We start from the raw sequence: 20,039 nt of genomic DNA on the forward strand, positions 1-20,039 counted from the left end.
GATTAGTGATGTGGAGCTTTTTTTCATATGCCTTTTGGCCATTTGTATTTCTTTTTTTTTTTTTTGTCAAAATGTCTGTTCATTTCTTCTCCTCATTTTTTGATGGGATTAGATGTTTTTTTTCTTATAAAGCTCTGTCAGTGCCTTGTATATTTTGGATATTAGCCCCTTATCTGATGGGTATTGGGTGAATAGTTTCTCCCACTCCATGGGTGGCTCTTGTATCCTGGGCACTGTTTCCTTTGAGGTGCAGAAGCTTCTCAGCTTAATATATTCCCTTCTGTTTATCTCTGCTTTCACTTGTTGGAGAGTGCAGTTTCCTCCTTGAAGATGCCGTTAGTCTCAATGTCATGGAGTGTTTTACCGACGTGTTCTATATACCTTATGGTATCAGGTCTGATATCAAGGTCTTTAATCTATTTGGATTTTACCTTCGTACATGATGGGGACTGAGTTTGCTTTTTTGCTAGTGGCTGATCAGTTGTGCCAACACCACTGTTGAAGAGGCTTTCCCTGTTCTATTTAGAATTTTTGCTCTTTATTAAAAATTAGGTGATTTTATGTCTTGGGAACATTCTCTAAGTACTCAAGCCTATTCCACTGATCTGAAGGTATTCCAATACCATGCTGTTTGGGTAACTCTTGCTTTGTAGTACATTTTAAAGTTAGGGAAAGTAATGCCTCCCATATTCCTTTTCCCAAGAATTGCTTTAGCTATTCGAGGATGTTTATTGTTCCAAATGAATTTCAGAAGTGTTTGATCCACTTCTTTGAAGAATGTCATTTTTAAGTTTTTGAAAAAAATTGCTATATTTCTAACTTTTATATTTTATGGTATTTAATCAGGCAATGCATTAATCACAAAAATTACCAGTAAGTGTATGAAATTTATGCATAAATGGAATAAAGGGTAGTGACTTATTAACTCTAGTTAGACTTAGATCTCATCTTGATAGTGACTATGTATATACTAGAAAGAGTAATGTTTGGTGGTAGAGATGAGAACAATAATGATTGTATGAGATGCAAACTAAAGTTGAGTGCATATTATGGGCCAGATGTTTGGGTAAGTTGCTAAATAGTTTAAGTTTATTGCTGTTATCATTTCAAGGTGAAATCAGACATTAATTAATGTAGTTACTCAAGAACCTGCTACTAGAAAGAGGTAAAGCAAATGTGGATATAGATTGGGTTTTCCTAATTTAAGTTGATTAAATGGTTTTGGGATATATGGTATATTTAAAAAAAGTTTCACTTTTTTAGGCCACATTCAGCAGTGCACAGGGAATAATCACACTTCTATGCTCAGGATTTGTACCTGGCAGTGCCTAGGGGACCATATATACTGCCACCTACAAAGTATGCAACTAGTCCATTGATCTTTCTCTCATTTCATATTTTCAACATTTTGGTATAAACTAATGTACATTCTGTTATTTTTCTAATATATAGTAAACCTATTCCCCTACGCCTTCTCATAATTGTATGAGCCTAAAATTTTGCAATACATTTATAATTTTAATATTTGTGATGGACTTTAATTATAGTTTATTATGATTTCACCAACAGCCAAGCTATTGTTTGATTACAAACAGATTCTATATCTTTACGAATAAAATAGCAAACTGAAAATCATGAAGGGTATATACTGTTTGTTTTGTAATTATTTCCATGTGTTAGGAATTCTTATCAGATGTTGGGAAATAGCAGACTCTAAGCTAACTGCAAGTACTTATCATCCATGGCCAAAACACAGTCATATATAATGAACATATGTTTAGCTGTCAGCTTATTTAATAAGGTCTCCAAGAAAATTCATTAATTTTCTTAAAAATGTGTTCATATTCTGTTCTATTTTTATATATTAAAGTTCTCTTCAAAAGCAAGTCAAACATCCAATAATCATTAACTACCTTTTTGGGATGAATGTTATAGACAAGGTCAGAGTTCATCATACTTATGAAAATATTTTTTAATCTAGATGAAAAGAAAAAATATAACTCAATTTTAGGCATTTTTCTATAAAAAAGAAACAAATGAGAAAAATATTTGGGTGTGGGGAGGAGGAAACTGGCTGAAAATTATGCAAGACAATTGACATTACTGTTTGGAATTCTCAATCACAGGTTCAAATTTGCTTATTTTTTTATTTCAAGAGTTTTAGAAAAACTACTTTTATAGTATAAACTATCCTATCAAAATGTAAACACAGTGTAGTTACAGAAAGTTTCTTACATAGTTACTTATTTATGGTTCCTGTTCATGTATAAAATGTTCAGCTTTAAGTAAGATATTTACTGCCTTATTTAAAGTATTGAAATTACTTTAGTGAGCAGTCAGCAGACCAAGTTAAATACTGAATAATTTTGGGGGGTCTGTTTCATATTTATAATTTTATTACAGATTGAGAAATATTGAACAAAAGTTCTTATGCCTTCATCTGGGGTTTTATTATTATTATTTATTATTGAGATAACATGGTTGACAAAGTGTTAATGTTTATATTTTAATAATATACTGTGACCAAAATGTTGCCCAAAAAATCAATCACCCTCTTTTATAACTAAACCCTTTCTCATCCACATCAGTTGTTGTTATTGTTATTTTGGTTTTTCAGTCACCTACCCAACAATGCATAGGGGTTATTCTTGGTTCTGTACTCAGGAATTGCTCTTGACATTGCTCTGGGGACTATATGAGGCTCCAGAGATTGATTTCAGGTTGGCAGCATGCAAGGCAAGTGCCCAACCTGCTGTACTTGGTGTAGCCCTAAGCTATATTTGTAGTTGTTAGTATTATTTAGACAAACATCATGACTCTCAGTATATAAAAAGAAAATTTTCTTTACATTTTTGTTTGTTTGTTTTGGGCCATACCTGTGATTCATAGGGGTTACTCCTGGTTATGTGCTGAGAAATCGCTCCTGGTTTGGGGTACTATATGGGACGCCTGGGGATCGTACTGCATTTTGTCCTAGGCTAGTAGTGCCGGCAAGGCAAATTCCTTACTGCTTCGTGCTACCACTCCGGCCCCAAGAAACTTTTCTATTCTAAATTCTAAATAGAGTCCTACCTAAAAATATATTTAAACTTCTAGTTTTTTATTGAACATATTCTTAAAAGATTTATGGGTTGTTGTTTATTTAATTATTTATTTATTTATTTATTTATTTATTTATTTATTTATTTATTTATTTATTTTTTGGTTTTTCAGGCCACACCCGGGTACACTCAGGGATTACTCCTGGCTATGCACTCAGAAATCGCTCTTGGCTTAGTGGAGCCAGGGATCGAACCTAGCCATGTTCCTCCTGTGTCAGCCTCATGCAAGGCAAATGTCCTATCACTATGCTATCACTCTGGCCCCAAAAGAATGATGTTTTTATTGAAACTGCAGATAATATCAATTTTCCAGACAAAGAATTTATATAATAAAATTATCTAGTGAATAAATAATGGCCATATAAACCCATATTAGAATTCAAAAAAAGTTGAAATTAGAAAGTAACATAGTAGGTGAAAATTAATTAACAGTTAACAGCAGTTCTTAGAAGCCAATAGGATACTGGGTAGATTCTAAACAAATCCATAGTTTGGTATTATAAGGTGACATATATTCCAGGCTTTCATTTTCAATTCTCATTTTAACAAAAATAAATATATTTTAGTGCTCATCGATAGGCTCATACACCAGAAGATATAAGTTTGGGAGTCCTAAAATTAGACTGGAATCTTAAGAGAAATTTAAAACTTACACTTTATCCAAAGCACTGCATTCCACTAGTGTTAACAATTGGTGTTGTTTGAAGAGCCCAAAATATTTTGACAATATTGTAAACCCTCAGTCATTTGAAGAAGTTAGTATAGTTAAGCAATTTTAATCATCTGTGTAGATCCACCCGCTACTATCTCAGTTTATTTTTTTTAATTTTTATTAAACAGTGTTTGGTTTGTATATTATTATTGACTTCTTTAATAGTGTATCTAAATCTTTGGCTGTTTAGGAATAGAAACTTATTTTAGAAGTTTAGAAGCCAGCATTAAGACCTTTGAAAAAATTATGAACAAAGTTGGCCTCCATATATAGTAAAAGTAGCATTCATTTAATAGTAAATAATCCTAAATTAAAAACAACACTTAACATTAGTGCTTTTTGGACCCATCACCTAATTATAATTATAATAGCTATCATTTTCTGGTGCTGGAGCTAGAGTACAGTGCCAATCCAGTTTTAATCCCCAGCACATCCACAATGTCCTCTGAACCCACGAGTAATGATTCCTAGCATTGAGCTGGGAATAAGCCCTAAATACAGCCAAAGCGTCCCCTTCTCAGAAAAAAAAAAAAATAAACATATATATATATATATATATATATATATATAGTAGCTATCATTTGCTAAACTTGGGCTAGTTGCCCAGTATTTAACTATCTCCTATTTTTAAGTTATGAAACAGAATCTCAGAGAAGGAATTGGTGGGGGCTTTTATAAACCAAGAACTTTCTGAATCAAATTTAATCCCTATAATAATTTTGCTTTACAACCTTTATAATAATGTGTACTATTATTGCCTCTCATTCTTTGCGTATTTCAAATTACTCTCATGATTAGATTGTTCAGCCACTTTGTAGCATTTCTCATTAATTTTTCAAATAATTCTCTCCTCAAATACCTTGGTATTCAGAAAAATTATGTAAATTCTACAAATATGTAATTAAAATAATTGATTAGTATAATAAAAGGTATTTAATAGATGAACCAAAAATTTAATTTACATTTCCTACTCTTAGATAATAAATTCAAGAAGTATTGCATTATCTAAGAGACTGAAAGTTAGAACTAAACTAGGTATTGATGATTATAGTCCAGAAGAACTATAAGATCTGAGAGGAACTGAACCTTGATTTGGTAGTGAGCCAAAGAAAGGAAGAGCTAACAATCCCAGAGGAAGTCTCAAGACTGGCTAGTAGGAGTTTTAATGTTTCTACAGGTGGAACAAGGAATCTATGTAAGAAACATATCTAGGCAGAAATGAGATGACTTTTAAGTTGGTGCATAGTTTGCATGTTGGAGCTTTGAGCTTTTTCTTTCTGCCTAGTTTTAAGTCTTGGAAATGTGGCTTGTATGGATTGATTTATTTTGTGAGTGAAAAACTTTTGTTTTATTTGAGCCACACCCATTAGTTCTCAGGACTAACATTTTGCTCTGCACTCAGCAGTTATTCATAGTGAGCTCAGGGAATTATATGGGGTTCTAGGGCTCAAACCCTGGTCTTCTGTATGCAAAGCAAGCACCTTACCAATGTACTATCACTCCAACTCTAAAAAAGTACGAATATTCTATAAGTATGTTGTTTCTACTATAGATATCCATAAACACAAAATATATGTATGGAAATATATTGAAGAGAAATAAAAATTAAATTGTACTTTTTTTTAAAGAGATCATCTGAAACCAGCTATTCTGCTTTGTTGCTTGATAGATTTCTTTCAATACATATATATTTACAAAACTGTTTTTTGCTTTATAGTGAAGAACTCCGAAAAGAAGCAAGACAATTAAAGAGGGAACTCTTAGCAGCTAAACAAAAAAAGATAGAAGATGCATCAAAACAAGCTGAAAAAAGAAGTGAAGGTAAGATATTTATTAGTTTTCTATTTTCACTTACTATTTTCCTTATTCCTTCACTGACTTATTCCCTTCTCTTTCCCAACTTCTTTCTTTCTATATTGAGTTTTGTTTTCAAATACTTTGAACAGTGATCAGATTTCCACTTAGAGCAATTGTCTAAGAAATATATTTTGTGTAAACTTCAATATAGCTATTATGCATAAATAAGATTAAAAAAGGATATGTATTAGGCAAAATTTAAATATTGGCAAAACACTTATCTAGATATGCAAAAAAAGGAATCATTTTCTTAATACTGTATATACTTTAAAACATTTGAAGAAAGTCTTTGGATTCTATTTAGGAGTTGCATAACATGAATACATTGATTTTAATTATATTAAATATAAAAGCCTTTAGTTTGCCTTTTATTAATAATTTTTAATTGAGTCTCCTTGAGATACAGTTACAAAGTTGTTTATTATTGAGTTTCAGCCATACAATGTTCAATATCCTTCAACAGTACATTTCCCACCACCAATATCCCCAGTTTTCTCTTCATCCTCTCTTCTGCTTGCAGATATTTTTCTTTTCTCTCTCTCTCTCTCTTTCTCTATCTTTCTTTTTTTTCCTTTTAGACACTGTGATTTGCAGTGAAGAGGTTCCATGTATTACTACTGAAGGGGTATCATGTATATCACTTTACCTTCTTTCAGTGCCCACTTATTGTCTAGAGACCGATCATTTCCAGCTGTCATTGTCATTCATAGTGGTCTCATCTCTGATCTAATTGCATTTCTCCATTCTTTATGGCAAGCTTCTTATTATGGATCTGTCCTCCTGGTCTTTGTCTTTTGTTTTGGGATATTATTACAATATTATCATATATATTGATATATATATACATATAAAAAAACCTCCCTCTCACTCATTTTCACTCAGCATGATTCTCTCCATATCTATCTGTAATAGTCATTGGTGAGGTCAGATCCTGAGATGTAGAAGTTGCTAGTGAGATCAGATTCCAGGCTAGTAGAACACTCATAAAAAAGAATCTACAAACCACTTCTGTAAAACAACTCACTTTATTTTAGGTAGGAAAGGATTAAAGCATTTATTATATTTTTTATTTCTTATCTTTAAAAAAAAATAAAGAGCTTACTAAACCTTCAAAAATAAAAAAGCAGGATGTGTGGCTCCCCCAAACCTGCCAGGAGTGATTCCTGAGTGCAGAGCCCAGAATAACCCCTGAGCACCGCCAGGTGTGGCCTTAAAACTAAAAACAAAGCAAACAAACAAAATAAAATAAAAATAAAGCATGGTGTGTGCTTCTGTGTTTAGGGAAAAAAGGGTATAAGGAGATTAGGGAAAGGAAGAAGTGTACTCTGTGAGTTCAAACAGTTCTTTTAAAGTTGGTTTGAGGCTAAAGTTCCTGCGCTGTTATTTATCTATGAAGCTCTGTATCTTCCTTCAAACTTAATGAGATTCTAGCTCGGTAAAATATTCTTGGTGCAACATTTATTTCATTGCATTTTTTTTCTTCACTATATCTTACTACTGCCTTGGGCCTGTGATATATCTGCTGTGAATCATCCTAAGCTTTTCCACTATGAACTTCTATTTTAGAAAAGCTATTGATTGGGTCTGCAGAATTGCAGACTTCACACCTGAGGGTTTTTTGCTACTTTTACCATGTTTCCTTTTGTAGTCTCAAGATGCTTCTTTTCACTGTCAGTTTTCTCTATTGATAAGGAGATGTCAGCAGAGTTTATGTGGGTGAATCTTGCAGCCCTATGAACTTTGGCCGTCTTGGGAGACCACACCCCTGCACATGGCCTCTACATGAGTAGGGGGCCAGACTTCATTCTTTTTTGAAATTAGATACCTTCAAACTAGTGCATGGAACAGTTATATGTCGTTTAAAGCCCTGTATATATAAATATGTTGTGTTTAATTTCCAAATTGACAAATAGAAATCACATTTGTTTTTAATTACAATGATAAATTATACTGTAGATTGAATGAACATAATCAGAGGTATGATTTAGGTACTATAGTCACATATACTAATTTGGGTTTAACAAATTTCTTCGCACATTTTATCATTTTTTGAATTATTTTTGAAAGCATGAAGTTATAAGTATATTCAACCTTTTATTTATTTGTTTGTTTGTTTGTTTATGGTTTGGGGTCACACCCAGCAGCGCTCAGGGGTTACTCCTGGCTCTTCGCTTAGAAATCACTCCTGGCATGCTCGGGGGACCATATGGGATGCCAGGATTTGAACCACCGTCCTTTTGCATGCAAGGCAAATGCCCTACCTCCATGCTATCTCTCTGGCCCCATATTCAACCTTTTAAACATGGCCACACGTCACATGGGACTGGAGCAGTGGTAAGCGTTAAGGTGTCTGGTTTGTGCACACTAGCCTAGGACAGACTGCGGTTCGATCCCCGGGTATCCCATATTGTCCCCCAAGCCAGGAGCGATTTCTGAGAGCATAGCCAGGATGACCCCTGAGTGTCACCGGGTGTGGCCAAAAAACCAAAGGAGAAAAAAGACCATACAGCCATCTCCAGTACTACAGATAGTCCCCTGAGTACTGTCAGGAGTGATCCTTGAGCACAAAGCCAGGAATAAGCCCTGAGTACTGCTGTGTGTGGTTCAAAAACAAGCAAACAAATATATATATTCTAGCATAGGACAGTGCTATAGAACTTAGCATTAAACAATATTTTTATTATAAGCATTAGTGTTTATAGGTCATATCTCTCACCTATTTGCCATTCGGTAACATTATCCTTGTTTGTCTTTTCATTTTGTTTTGTCTATTCATCTGTTTCATTTCCCTCTTTTGCACACATAGATCAAGTCATTCATTACTATCTTTTCCTTCTATTTTAGTTTGCTTCATTTAATTCCCTTATGTATAAATGTACACATTTATTTCCATTATGAGAAAATGACAAATTTTTATTTTTATAGATGAATAATATTCCCATTCTAGAAATTTTTCTTTATCCTATCACTTATGAACAGATATGTTAGTCGTCCATATTTTAGTTATTATAATTTTAAAAAATAAACTTATGCGACTAGATCATTTATGTAAAATGTGACCAATACTACAAATAAAATATATTGGTAATACTGAGATTTATAAGTATAGTAAAGATTGCTTTATAAGTTTATGCATAATTTATCGCATAATTTCTTCTTCAAATTAGCAATATTTCAAATAGATGAAAATAGGACCACAGAAGTAGTGCTATTTATAAAACACTTGCCTTGCATTTGTCTGACCTGAGTTCAGTCCTCATCAATGCACATAGTCTACTGAGCTCTGCAGAAATGATCCCTGAGCATATAGCCAGGAGTAAACCCTGAACCACACTGCTTGTGGCCAAAGAAACTAATATGTGAAATTAATTCCTTTAAATAGAGAAATCTTTTATTGATATTTTAATTCATTTTTAATAATTTGTTTGTATTTTCATATATCAAGGTCCATACAGGACAATAGAAAAAATTGGAAATAGATAATTCTTTTCATGATTTATAGAGTGAAGTAAATGCAAATAGAGAATTACTGTAATGTACTGTGTAGTATAGATTCAAGCTATATTCACTCATAAGTGCTGTACTTACTTATGAATCTTTGAAATACTAAATACAAATAGATACAGAAAAGTTCTTAAAAGAATGATTTCATAACATGAAAGAAATATTCTTATAGTTTATGTGAGCTTAATTATATAAAATGCAACCATGATGAAATTTTTATACCATAATTATTATACCATATTTGTTTCTTTTTCTAAATTTAAATTATTTTAAGTCATCTAAAACTGACTAATGTTACATAAATTTCAATGACAGTTAAAATCAGCTTTCCTGGGCCAGACTGCCTCTAAGGTGCTTGTGGTGCATATCGCCATCTCAAGTTTGATTCCTGGGTTGAATCTAAGTCTTGCCTGGAGTGATTCCTGAGCACAGAGCCAGGAGTAAGCCCTAAAAACCACTAGGTATAATTCCCAAGAAAAAGGAAAAAGAAAAAAATTAGCTTCCCCTGAATGATAGATTACTTGATTATTATCATTTTTCTTCTCATCTCAAAGTAGGTGATATTTTTATTGTGTTTAATTATTTTATTTGAAATAGTTTTGGATTTATAGAAACACTATAAAAATTCTCATTTTTATTGTTAAGGTCTTATATAACCATGAATAGTACAATGATAATTGGTTAAGCTTGATGTAATATTGATTAACCTATAAACCATATTCGAATTTCCAAATATCTATTAGTAATATTTTTCTGTTCTAATATGTCCTTATTGCAGTAAGTAATCATGTTTTCTTCTATCCTAACCTGTGTCAGTTTCTGTTTTTATTGTCATTAGTGAACTTGACACTGCACTATTATGCTGAGTGAAATGAGTTAGAGGGAGATAGACACAGAATAGTCTCATTCATTTGTGGGATTTAAGAAAAATAAAAGACAGTATGGTAATATTACCCAGAGACAACAGAGATGAGGACTAGAACGATCAGCCCATGATATGAAGCTTACCACAAGAGTGGTGAGTACAGTTAGAAAAATAACTACACCAACAACTAGTGAGTGAGAGAAATAGAATGCCTGTCTTGAAGACGGGCAGAAAGTCAGAGAAGAGGGACATGGGGGGCATTGGTGGCGGGAAGGTTGCACTGGTGAAGGGGGGGGGGGTATACTTTTATGATTGAAACCCAACTACAAGCATGTTTGTAACCATGGCACTTAAAATAAAAATATTATAAGATAAACACATTTTAAAAAATAGGGGACAGAGAAATAATACAGTGAGTATAATACTTGCCTTGCATTCAACATATCCTAGTTCAATCCCTAGCATCACAAATGCCCTCCTTAGGAGTGATCCCTAATTACAGTTAGGAGTTAAAAAGGGGGGGGGGGTAAAGAAATTTTCTGGAATATTATTGGCTAATAATTTCCAACTATTAGATTAAGGTTATGATTTTTTCTGACACTACATAGATGTCTATTATTGTTTTTGTACCAGTGAAATCAATTGAACATTGACTGAAATGCTATCTATTAGGTTGTTATGCTGTAAAGTTATTTGTTTTTAATTTTCCCTCTTTTAAGATCATATATATTTTGATAAAGTTAATCTGAGATGATATCCTATTTATTTTCAAACATCTCCCCACTAATTTTAGCATCCATTGATAGAGTGTATCTGCAGAAAATATTTACTGTGATATTCTAATGGTATCTTTTTAATTCCTTATTCCTAATACTTTTATTTCTCAGACTTCTATAAGAAAGATTATGTATTTTACTTCTATAATTTATACTTATATGGACATAATAACTTATTTTATAAGTATAATTTCAAACTGTCTTTATTTAATTATTTAAAAAATAGCCAGCTATGGCCATTAGCTATATCAGGTTAGTGCCTGTGTTCTTTCAGTGTACCACCAAACTTCTTTGATTTATGGCATAAGATGCTGAGGTGATTCTCTACACCTAAAATGAACTATTTTTCCAAAGAACTCTTATTTCCAAAGTATTTAGAAACCAACATTTATGATGCCTTCCTGAAGCTTGTGTAATGAGACAATGAAGTTATTTCAATAAAAAATAATGTAAAAGAAACCAAAATCTGGACCCTCTAATTTTGACTTTAATATCTTTAGAGTGCTGTTAGGAGCAGTTTTTGCTATCTTAAAGAACATTTAGCAAAATTCACTTTTGGTACCAACCTATATATATATTCATATAATTCATATATACATATTCATATAATTCATAATATATATATATGAATTACCTTTTTTAATAAAAATCACATATTTTTCTTGGGACTGAATTGCTAGTTCTTGGTAAGATATTTATTTGTTTTTACATGTGATAAATCTGGGATCTCCAACACCACATATGGTCCAGAGCCCATCAGGAATAATGCCTAACTGCAATACCAGGATTAACTCCTTACAAGGGACTGAATGTTCCTAAAACAAAATAAAAATTATTAAACATACTTTGGTAAGTTTAAAATTAAGCTTACTTTGGTTTTTCTAAATTGGCAAGCACTGCTAGTAATAGTGCTTGAAAAATTATGAGTTATAGAACTATCTCAGTGTGCTGAGGAACATGCTCTGCATTTTTGGAGCCTGAGATTGATTCCTGACAATACAGGTCCATTGAGCACCTTAAGAGCTTTGTGAGCAAAGAACAGAAACTAACTATCCACTGAGCTCAACAGAGAGCCCTTCCCACATGATTCATTCTGAACGACATGTGAATGTCAAAAATTTTGTATTGTACTTTAAATCTAAATGTTCCTACATAGTTTTTAAGTCTCTTAGAAATTGTTTCTTCAATAATAAAAAATAATACCACTAGTAACCTCCATGCATATCATATGGAAGCAAAGCAGAATTGTAGGCATTCTTAGATGTGCGTTAGAACTTAATTTAACTTCCCAGCTGATGTTCCAAGGTTAGAACTACATAAACTCTGGGAAGAGATCCAGAGGTCTAGTATGCATTCTCATAGTAAAACAATCACATAAGAAGAAGTTGGAAAGTTTTATTTGACCTTGGATCTGTTAAGTTCATGCATCAGTTGAGCTAAATACCTTCCTGAACCCATTCAGGAAGGATTTCTTAACTGGACTATCTGACTACATATCTGGCTTTTATAAAGCATTTTATCCCAGTCCAAAACTAAATTATTTGAGTGTTGTGGGAAATCTGAATGATTTAGTCTTTTAAAAATTATGCTATATCTAGCAATTTATTTTGCCAATAAATTTGGAAATATATCATCAGTATTATAGTGAATGTTTTAGTCCAGAGACAATATACAGGAGTCTGAAGCCTGGTAGCCTTTATCAGAGCTACTGGGCCTAAACAGTGCCTTATCTCCAGGATATACCATTGAACTATTGAGCCAGGTTGACAGGGTGTCAGTGGAAGTAACCCTGGGACCCACAGAGCACTACTTGGGAGTGTCCCACCCAAATAAATAAACAGGACCCTTTTGGATATGCTGGTGTTTGATGCTTTGTTGTGTAACATAGATCTGTATTTACTATGAATTTCTGACTAGATGCATATAAAAACCAGCTAATAGAGACACCAAAAATGTATTAATTTTGGTTATTTTGAAGTATTGTTATACTAATACTATATGCCCATTACATGTAACACTAACAGTTTTAAGAAATATCAAAAAATAGGGGTCGGAGAGATAGCATGGAGGTAGAGCATTTGCCTTTCATGCAAAAGGACGGTGGTTCAAATTCCAGCATCCCATATGGTCCCCTGAGCCTGCAGGAGCAAATTCTGAGCGTAGAGCCAGGAGTAACTCCTGAGCACTGCTGGGTGTGACCTCCCCCCCCCCAAAAAAAGAAATATCAAAAAAATAAACAAGTAGGTTCAGGGGTTCTCAAACTTTTTAAACAGGGGGCCAGTTCACTGTCCCTCAGACCATTGGAGGGTCTGACTATAGTAAAAACAAAACTTATGAACGAATTCTTATGCACACTGCATATATCTTATTTTGCAATGAAGAAACAAAACAGATACAAATATAATATTTGGCCCACGGGCCATAGTTTGAAGACCACTGTTCCATTTACTAGTAATGAAGTTATTTAAGTCTTTATGATTTAGTTTCCTTTAATTTTCCTAGACAAAATACTTTGTATGTTCCTCAGTGTTCTTTTAAGAGATGAATTGAATCATGAAAAAGCCTTTTATAAATGTACACTGCTATAAAAATAATACATTTTAATCTGTATAAATATAGCTCTTTCTGTCTTTATTTCGAGTCCAAATTCTACAACTTCAAAATTTTTATATTAGTTGTAGTTAGTCTATAATTTATTTTGGTGTTTGGACCACACTTGGTAGTGCTCAAGAATGACTCCTGGCTCTGCACTTAGTAATACTCATGATGAGGCTTGGGGTACCAAATGAGACATGGGGGATTACCATGGTCAGCCATCTGCAAGGCAAGTCCTCCACCCTCTGTACTCTCTTTCTGGCCCCTTGTATGCATTATCAAGTAAATTTTAAATAAATAATGTTTTCTTATTTTATGATTTAATTTCATGGCCTTAGCATTTGTAATTTTCAGCATTTTTATCTTAGATTTAATAATATCCTTGAATTAAAAACACTTGGGAAGGAAAATATAAGAAATAAGGGGTCCAGGGGCCAGAGCAATAGCACAGCGGTTAGAGCATTTGCCTTGCACACGCTGACCCAGGACGGGCCTGGGTTGAGTCTCAAGCATCGTATATGGTCCTCCAAGCCAGGAGCAATTTCTGACTTATACGCAGTAATAACCCTGAGCTTCACCGGGTGTGGCCCCCTCAAAAACAAAAACAAAAAACAAAAAACAAAAAAAAACAAAAAACAAAAAAAAAATTAGAAGAAAAGAAATAAGGGGTCCAGAATGATAGCACAGTGGGTTGAGCATTTGTCTTGCATGCAGCCGACCTGGGTTTGATCCTCCAGCATCCCATATGGTCCCCTGAGCCTCCCAGGAGTAATTTCTGAGTGCAGTGCCAGGAGTAAACCCTGGGTGCCACGAAGCATGGCTCCAAAACAGAACCCAAAAAACGTTATGTTCTGATGCTCATGCATTAATATATCTAGTTTTGTCCTTCATGTGAGAAGCCCCATGTTTTAGCCTCATGCTTTACTAGGTGTGATACTTTTCTATATCTTCCAGAAAGTCACTTTTTCTAGGGGAGTAATGGTTCTTTCATTTGTTTACAACTTCACATCTTTTTTGGGAGAAGTGTTTGGGGCCATAATGATAAAACCTCAGATGCATTTCCTGGCAGAGCTCTGAGGATCATGTGATGCTACTAATAGGACCAGGGTTGACCTCATTCAAAGCAAATTCCTTTACCTATGTACCAGTTCACCAATATCTTATTTTGTAATTTATATTCAAATTCCTGGGCTAGATCGTTGCCAAATTTATATAGATAGTTAGTAATGCATAGACTAACCATTAGGGAGATTCTTTAAATTGGTGCCCATCTATTTCTCAATATGTAAATATTAATATAAATAAGATTTGTTAATTTTTCTATTTAATGTTTTCTGTATTTACTTTCAGTTAACCTTGCCATTCCATTATGACAACAAATAAAATAAATCCAGAAAAGAAAGCTGTTGCTTTTCTATAAGTAATACTTTGGGCCTGCATACAATTTAACAATCCTAAGTACATTATTATTTGATACTAAATGATTATGATGATATTGATATATGTGTATAAGGGCATATACGTGCAATATTTATGTTAATGTGTTAATTCTTCAAATTTCTCATATCTAAAGGGGCTCTGCTCAATTGTACACCAATTGTGTCTCAACAAAGCTAGATATCACCAAATATTGCTCTTTAACTCCCAAACCTTTAACATCTCTGCTTTAATAAAAAAAAATACATGCTCATAGTTGAATCACCTCTTTTTCCTTTTAACACCAATGTAGAGCATAAATTCTATATATATGGAAAATACTTGTGGAACCATCCATTTCTCTTGAATCTAACCGAACCTATTTCCAGAAAACAGAAATAATGATACATCTATATAAGAATAAAAGTATCATATAAATATAACCTCAGTTACTGCCATTAGTAAAGGACTCAGGTGGTATAAAGAAGAGTAAATCAGCAATAAAAAAAGGTATCAAGGGATAAAACATTACAGTTCTATAACTAGTATTTTTATAATAGCATAAAATTCTTATCTAAAATTGAGCAGTTTTATTTCTTAGTTAAATACAGAACACATATGCAGTAGACAATACTACACCAATTTAGATAAGCGAGAAATAGTGTTTTACTTTAGATACCAACTGTGCCAAAGAGACATACTGCAGGACAATCCTCTTTAGAGCCAGTGATTCTCTTTAGGCTCACTGTAAATTATCCAGATCTGTGTATAGGATTTTATTTTTTTGGAGGTTAATAAATTTTGAATAAGATTGGTTGTTAATTGGAGATAGAGTTAGTTTTCTCTATTGGCTCTGTCAAGTTCTTTAATAAACTCTATAATCCCTTTGTTAAATTAAGTTTCTAAGTTCTTTCCAGGTTTCCATAGGTTTCACATATCAAAACTAGTACCAAATCTAACACCATCACATAAAGATACAGGTTTGAACTTATTCTCTAATTAGTTTTAGGGAGATAAGGTGTCAGATCTTCTTTTCAAAGTTCCAAGCATACAATAACTGCTGTATAATTAGTGTCAGAAATTAGAGGGGGAAGAGAAATTTGAGCTTGCAGATCAAGAAAGAATTTTAAAGCCTTTCTTGAAACAATCACTGAGAAGCTTAGTACCTCTCACATTGCTCTGGGCTATTTCAAGATTCTTCATACTTTTTTCAAATACTGGATTAAGTCCCACAAAGGCCCCTCAGGATTAAAAGGTTGTGAAGTTATTGAGCTTTGGACTACATTTCATCTATCTAAATAGTGTTAAACTAGCTGAATCTAGGTTTTTCTCTGAAGCAGAAACCCCAGTGGAATATTAACTCTGTGCTGTGCCTGATACCAGATAGAATTAATTCTTCCCTTTGAACCAACTTGAACCTTTTCCCAAAGAAGCTAGCTTTCTTCAGCCCTCTTGAGTCATCATTTTTTTCTATAGAGACTAGAATTGCTATACTTAACAGTCCCACTATCTAATTTTATATGCTAATTTTTAACGTTGTTTACATGGAAAAGTAAAATTATGCCTGCATTTGACACAGAAAGTTTTTCAGGCTAATCACTAACTCTTTTTGTTCTACTTTTGATTGTTGTGCTATTAGGTTTAATTTCAAAACAGATTTAATAATAATAAAAAAGACAGAGAATATCCTTTTGTGGCATGAAAATATATCTCAGTAAAAATAAATAAACAAGAAAAAGGTTAATGCAAGGCCTAGATTGTATCTTTCTTGCTTGGTATTCAACTAAGAATATTAAAATTTTTAAAAAGTGCAAATGAGACATGCTAGAAAACATTCTTCTGGCAATGGCAAGAGATGACAGTGAATCAGTTGATGCTAGGTAAGAAAACAAGAACATAATACAGGATTTTTATAAAAATATTTGCTATAGATAATGCCTTATTAGGGGCCAGAGCTGTGGCGCAGCAGTAGGATGTTTGCCTTACACACAGCTGACGTAGGGCCGACTATGTCATCCCCCAGCGTCCCATATGGTCCCGCAAGCCAGAAGCGATTTCTGAGCACATAACCAGGAGTAACCCCTGAGTGTCACCAGGTATAGCCCAAACCCCCCCCCAAAGAAAATACTTATTAATCTTCAAGAGTTTATCAGAATCAGAGTTAATAATCACATTATAAAATCTTATTTTTTAATATTAGGTAGTATTTATTTTTGTTAAATAAGGAAGAAAATGAATAATGATTCATTCTAATGTACTTGGTTAAAACATTAAAAATATTTTAATCAATATGGAAGATACCCTTAATCTATCATTTTAATTGTGTGGAACACCTCATTTCCTAGAAGTATTAAAGAGTAAATTTCCCTCTGTAGCCAGGACAGTTAGTCAAACAACTTAAATTTGATTGGATTTTAAGTTACTACTTTCATGTAGAAAGCATGCTATTTAAAGTGATATCTCCCCAGCAGTGCTCAGAGTTCTGAGGTCCATTCCTAGTGATACTCATTCTAGTAGTAAAGGCCTGAAATAAGGTCTGTTGGAGATCACTAATGTTAGTATTCTTAGCAGTTCTGAGAAGGGGTAACTACATATAGGGCTGGGAACCAAACCTGGGGCTTCAGGTGTACAGGCATATACTGTACCCCTCTAAGCTCTTTCTCCACTGTTCTAAGCTATCTCTCTGCCCCATGTTTGTTTTAAAAGAGAAAAATGGCAAAGTATTTTGTTACCTGCATCCAGCCCTGGTTTAGACCCCAGTACTTCCAGGGATCACTCCTAAGAACAAAGTCAGAAATAGCTCCTTGAGGGGGCCAGAGCAGTGGCGCAAGTGGTAAGGCATCTACCTTGCCAGCACTAGCCTAGGACAGATTACAGTTCGATCCCCCGGCATCCCATATGTTCCCCCAAGCCAGGAGTGATTTCTGAGCCAGTAACCCCTGAGCATCACTAGGTGTGGCCCCAAAACAAAACAAAATAGCCCCTTGAATGCTGCCTGATGTGGCCCAAAATCTCAGACAAACAGAAACTCTTAATAGTGTAAAGTTAGAAAAATATGGTACAGAAAGATAGTATAGGGGTTAAGGCACGTACTTGCCTTGCATACTGTTAGCCCTAGTTCCATACTCAATACTAAATATGGTCCCTTGAAGACCGCCAGGAGTGATCTCTGAGCGTAGGAGCATAAATTAGCCCTTAGCACCATCAGGTAAAAACCAAAATAATATTAATATTTCAGTAGAATAAATAAGAATGATTAGCTTTATTTTGAGTATTGATCAATTGTTTATTGTTTTCTGACAGCCTATCTCACTTTTTTTCACTAGCTATTATAAGCAAATCTTATTGACCTTTGTTTTAAAAACCATATTATGGGCATGTTTAATTTTTATAGGCAGTGACAAATAAGCTAGTTAACATTTTTTTTTTTTTTTGGTTTTTGGTTTTTGGGTCACGCCCGGAGGTGCTCAGGGGTTACTCCTGGCTGTCTGCTCAGAAATAGCTCCTGGCAGGCACGGGGGACCATATGGGACACCAGGATTCAAACCAACCACCTTTGGTCCTGGATCGGCTGCTTGCAAGGCAAACACTGCCGTGCTATCTCTCCGGGCCCTAGTTCACATATTTTATTTCTTTAATTCTACAACATTTTGCAGACTTTTAAAGAGGTTATTTGAGACTTAGCAGTTTCTAATGTTAAAGCCACTGGACAAGAAATGCCTTTGCAGTCCTTAACCATCTTAATATTTATTAATAAACATTCTCTTTGCCTGTTGATGACATAATCTCAATGAAGCATATTTGATAAAAACTCTTATCTAAAAATTTACTAATGGTAGTTTATTATTTAGTTATTATTAATTATTTCAGTTATACTATCTGTGTTATTTCCAGCCCAGTAAAACTAAACTTTTGTTGATTTGTACAGGTAAAGATTTACCTTTGGCCATAACTTTTCTTTAAAAAAAAGTTCTTCCGTTTTTTTTTTGGTTATTGGGGGTCACACCTGGCAGTGCTCGTGGGACCATATGGAATGCCAGGATTTGAACCACCTTCCTTCTGCTTAAAGGGCAAATGCCTTACCTCCATGCTATCTCTCTGGCCCCAAGTTATTTATTTCTATTATAAAAGTGATATTAGAACTTTTGCAACTATATCTGAAAATGCAAACACATAGATAAAAAGAAATATTATCCTATAATATTTCTGTCAAATGTAATTTTGTTTAAATATGAGAATTTTTATCTGAATATTTTTAATCTTCATGCCAGAAAATACATATGTTTTAGTTTCTATAATGTTAAAATATATTGTAACTTATGCTATACTTTTAAGAAAAAAAAAAGATACTTTTCAAATTAAATTGACCAGTTGCTTGCTTTTAGAGACTTTTTTTCTTCTTAATTCATAGCACATAGAGTAATAGTTAAAGGACAGTGGATATGAAGACTATATGAATGGAATTAAAAGATGAAAATTTTTCTCCATTTTCAGCCCTAGGAATTAAAAAGCATGAGGGCATTGACACTCAGGGGCTCCACTACACCTGAGAATTGTCTAATTTCTCGTAAACTAAATCCTGCAAAATCAAGATCCTGAGTTAAAATTGCCTGATAGCTTGCCTCTCTTCATTTTTCAAGCAGATACTGATAGATTCATAAAGAAATGTTATAATGAGATTAGTTCTTTGAATCAGAATTGAAATACTTATAGCTCTTAAACTAAAATAATTAAGAATTTTCTTATTTGGGGGAAGTAAAAGAAATGAGGTATTTAGGTACACATGTTGCATTTGGTTTGGTTTGGTATTTACATTATCTCAAGGAGAAAACTAATAGCATCTTTAAGGTTTGATTATAAATGACATTCTCATTTTAGAATGGAATTGTTAACTATTCCAGACTACTGTCAAGACATTATTTAAGTAAGATGTTGTTTTTTTTTATGTGACATTTTTGGAGGTTTTTCCAAAAATGACATCAAACATATAATTCATTTGAGTACTGAGTTTCTTCAACATCTTGCAGCACTTAATCAAATTTGAAAAAGATTCTTTCCCCAACTGTATTGTGTAAACCTGTGAGTACGTTGTGTTAGAATCTACTTTGGACATCTTAATCTATGTGGCATTAAGTTAATTTCTTGAACAATTAATTGACATTCTGATGGGTTTAAGTAGGTGTTTTTTTTTTCAAAAATGTTCATATATAATT

The 20,039-nt window shown here is 33.5% G+C and overlaps 1 protein-coding gene across 1 annotated transcript in view; it reads left to right on the plus strand.

Moving 5' to 3' along the window:
* Positions 1–20,039, plus strand: part of CWC27 (CWC27 spliceosome associated cyclophilin) — a 253,087-nt gene that overhangs the window by 120,554 nt on the left and 112,494 nt on the right. The window contains 1 exon segment of the mRNA XM_049769065.1: positions 5,531–5,634. Coding sequence (XP_049625022.1) covers positions 5,531–5,634 — 104 coding nt within the window.

The sequence above is a fragment of the Suncus etruscus genome, chromosome 2, assembly GCF_024139225.1.
Source record: "Suncus etruscus isolate mSunEtr1 chromosome 2, mSunEtr1.pri.cur, whole genome shotgun sequence".
In the NCBI taxonomy this organism is placed as follows: domain Eukaryota; kingdom Metazoa; phylum Chordata; class Mammalia; order Eulipotyphla; family Soricidae; genus Suncus; species Suncus etruscus.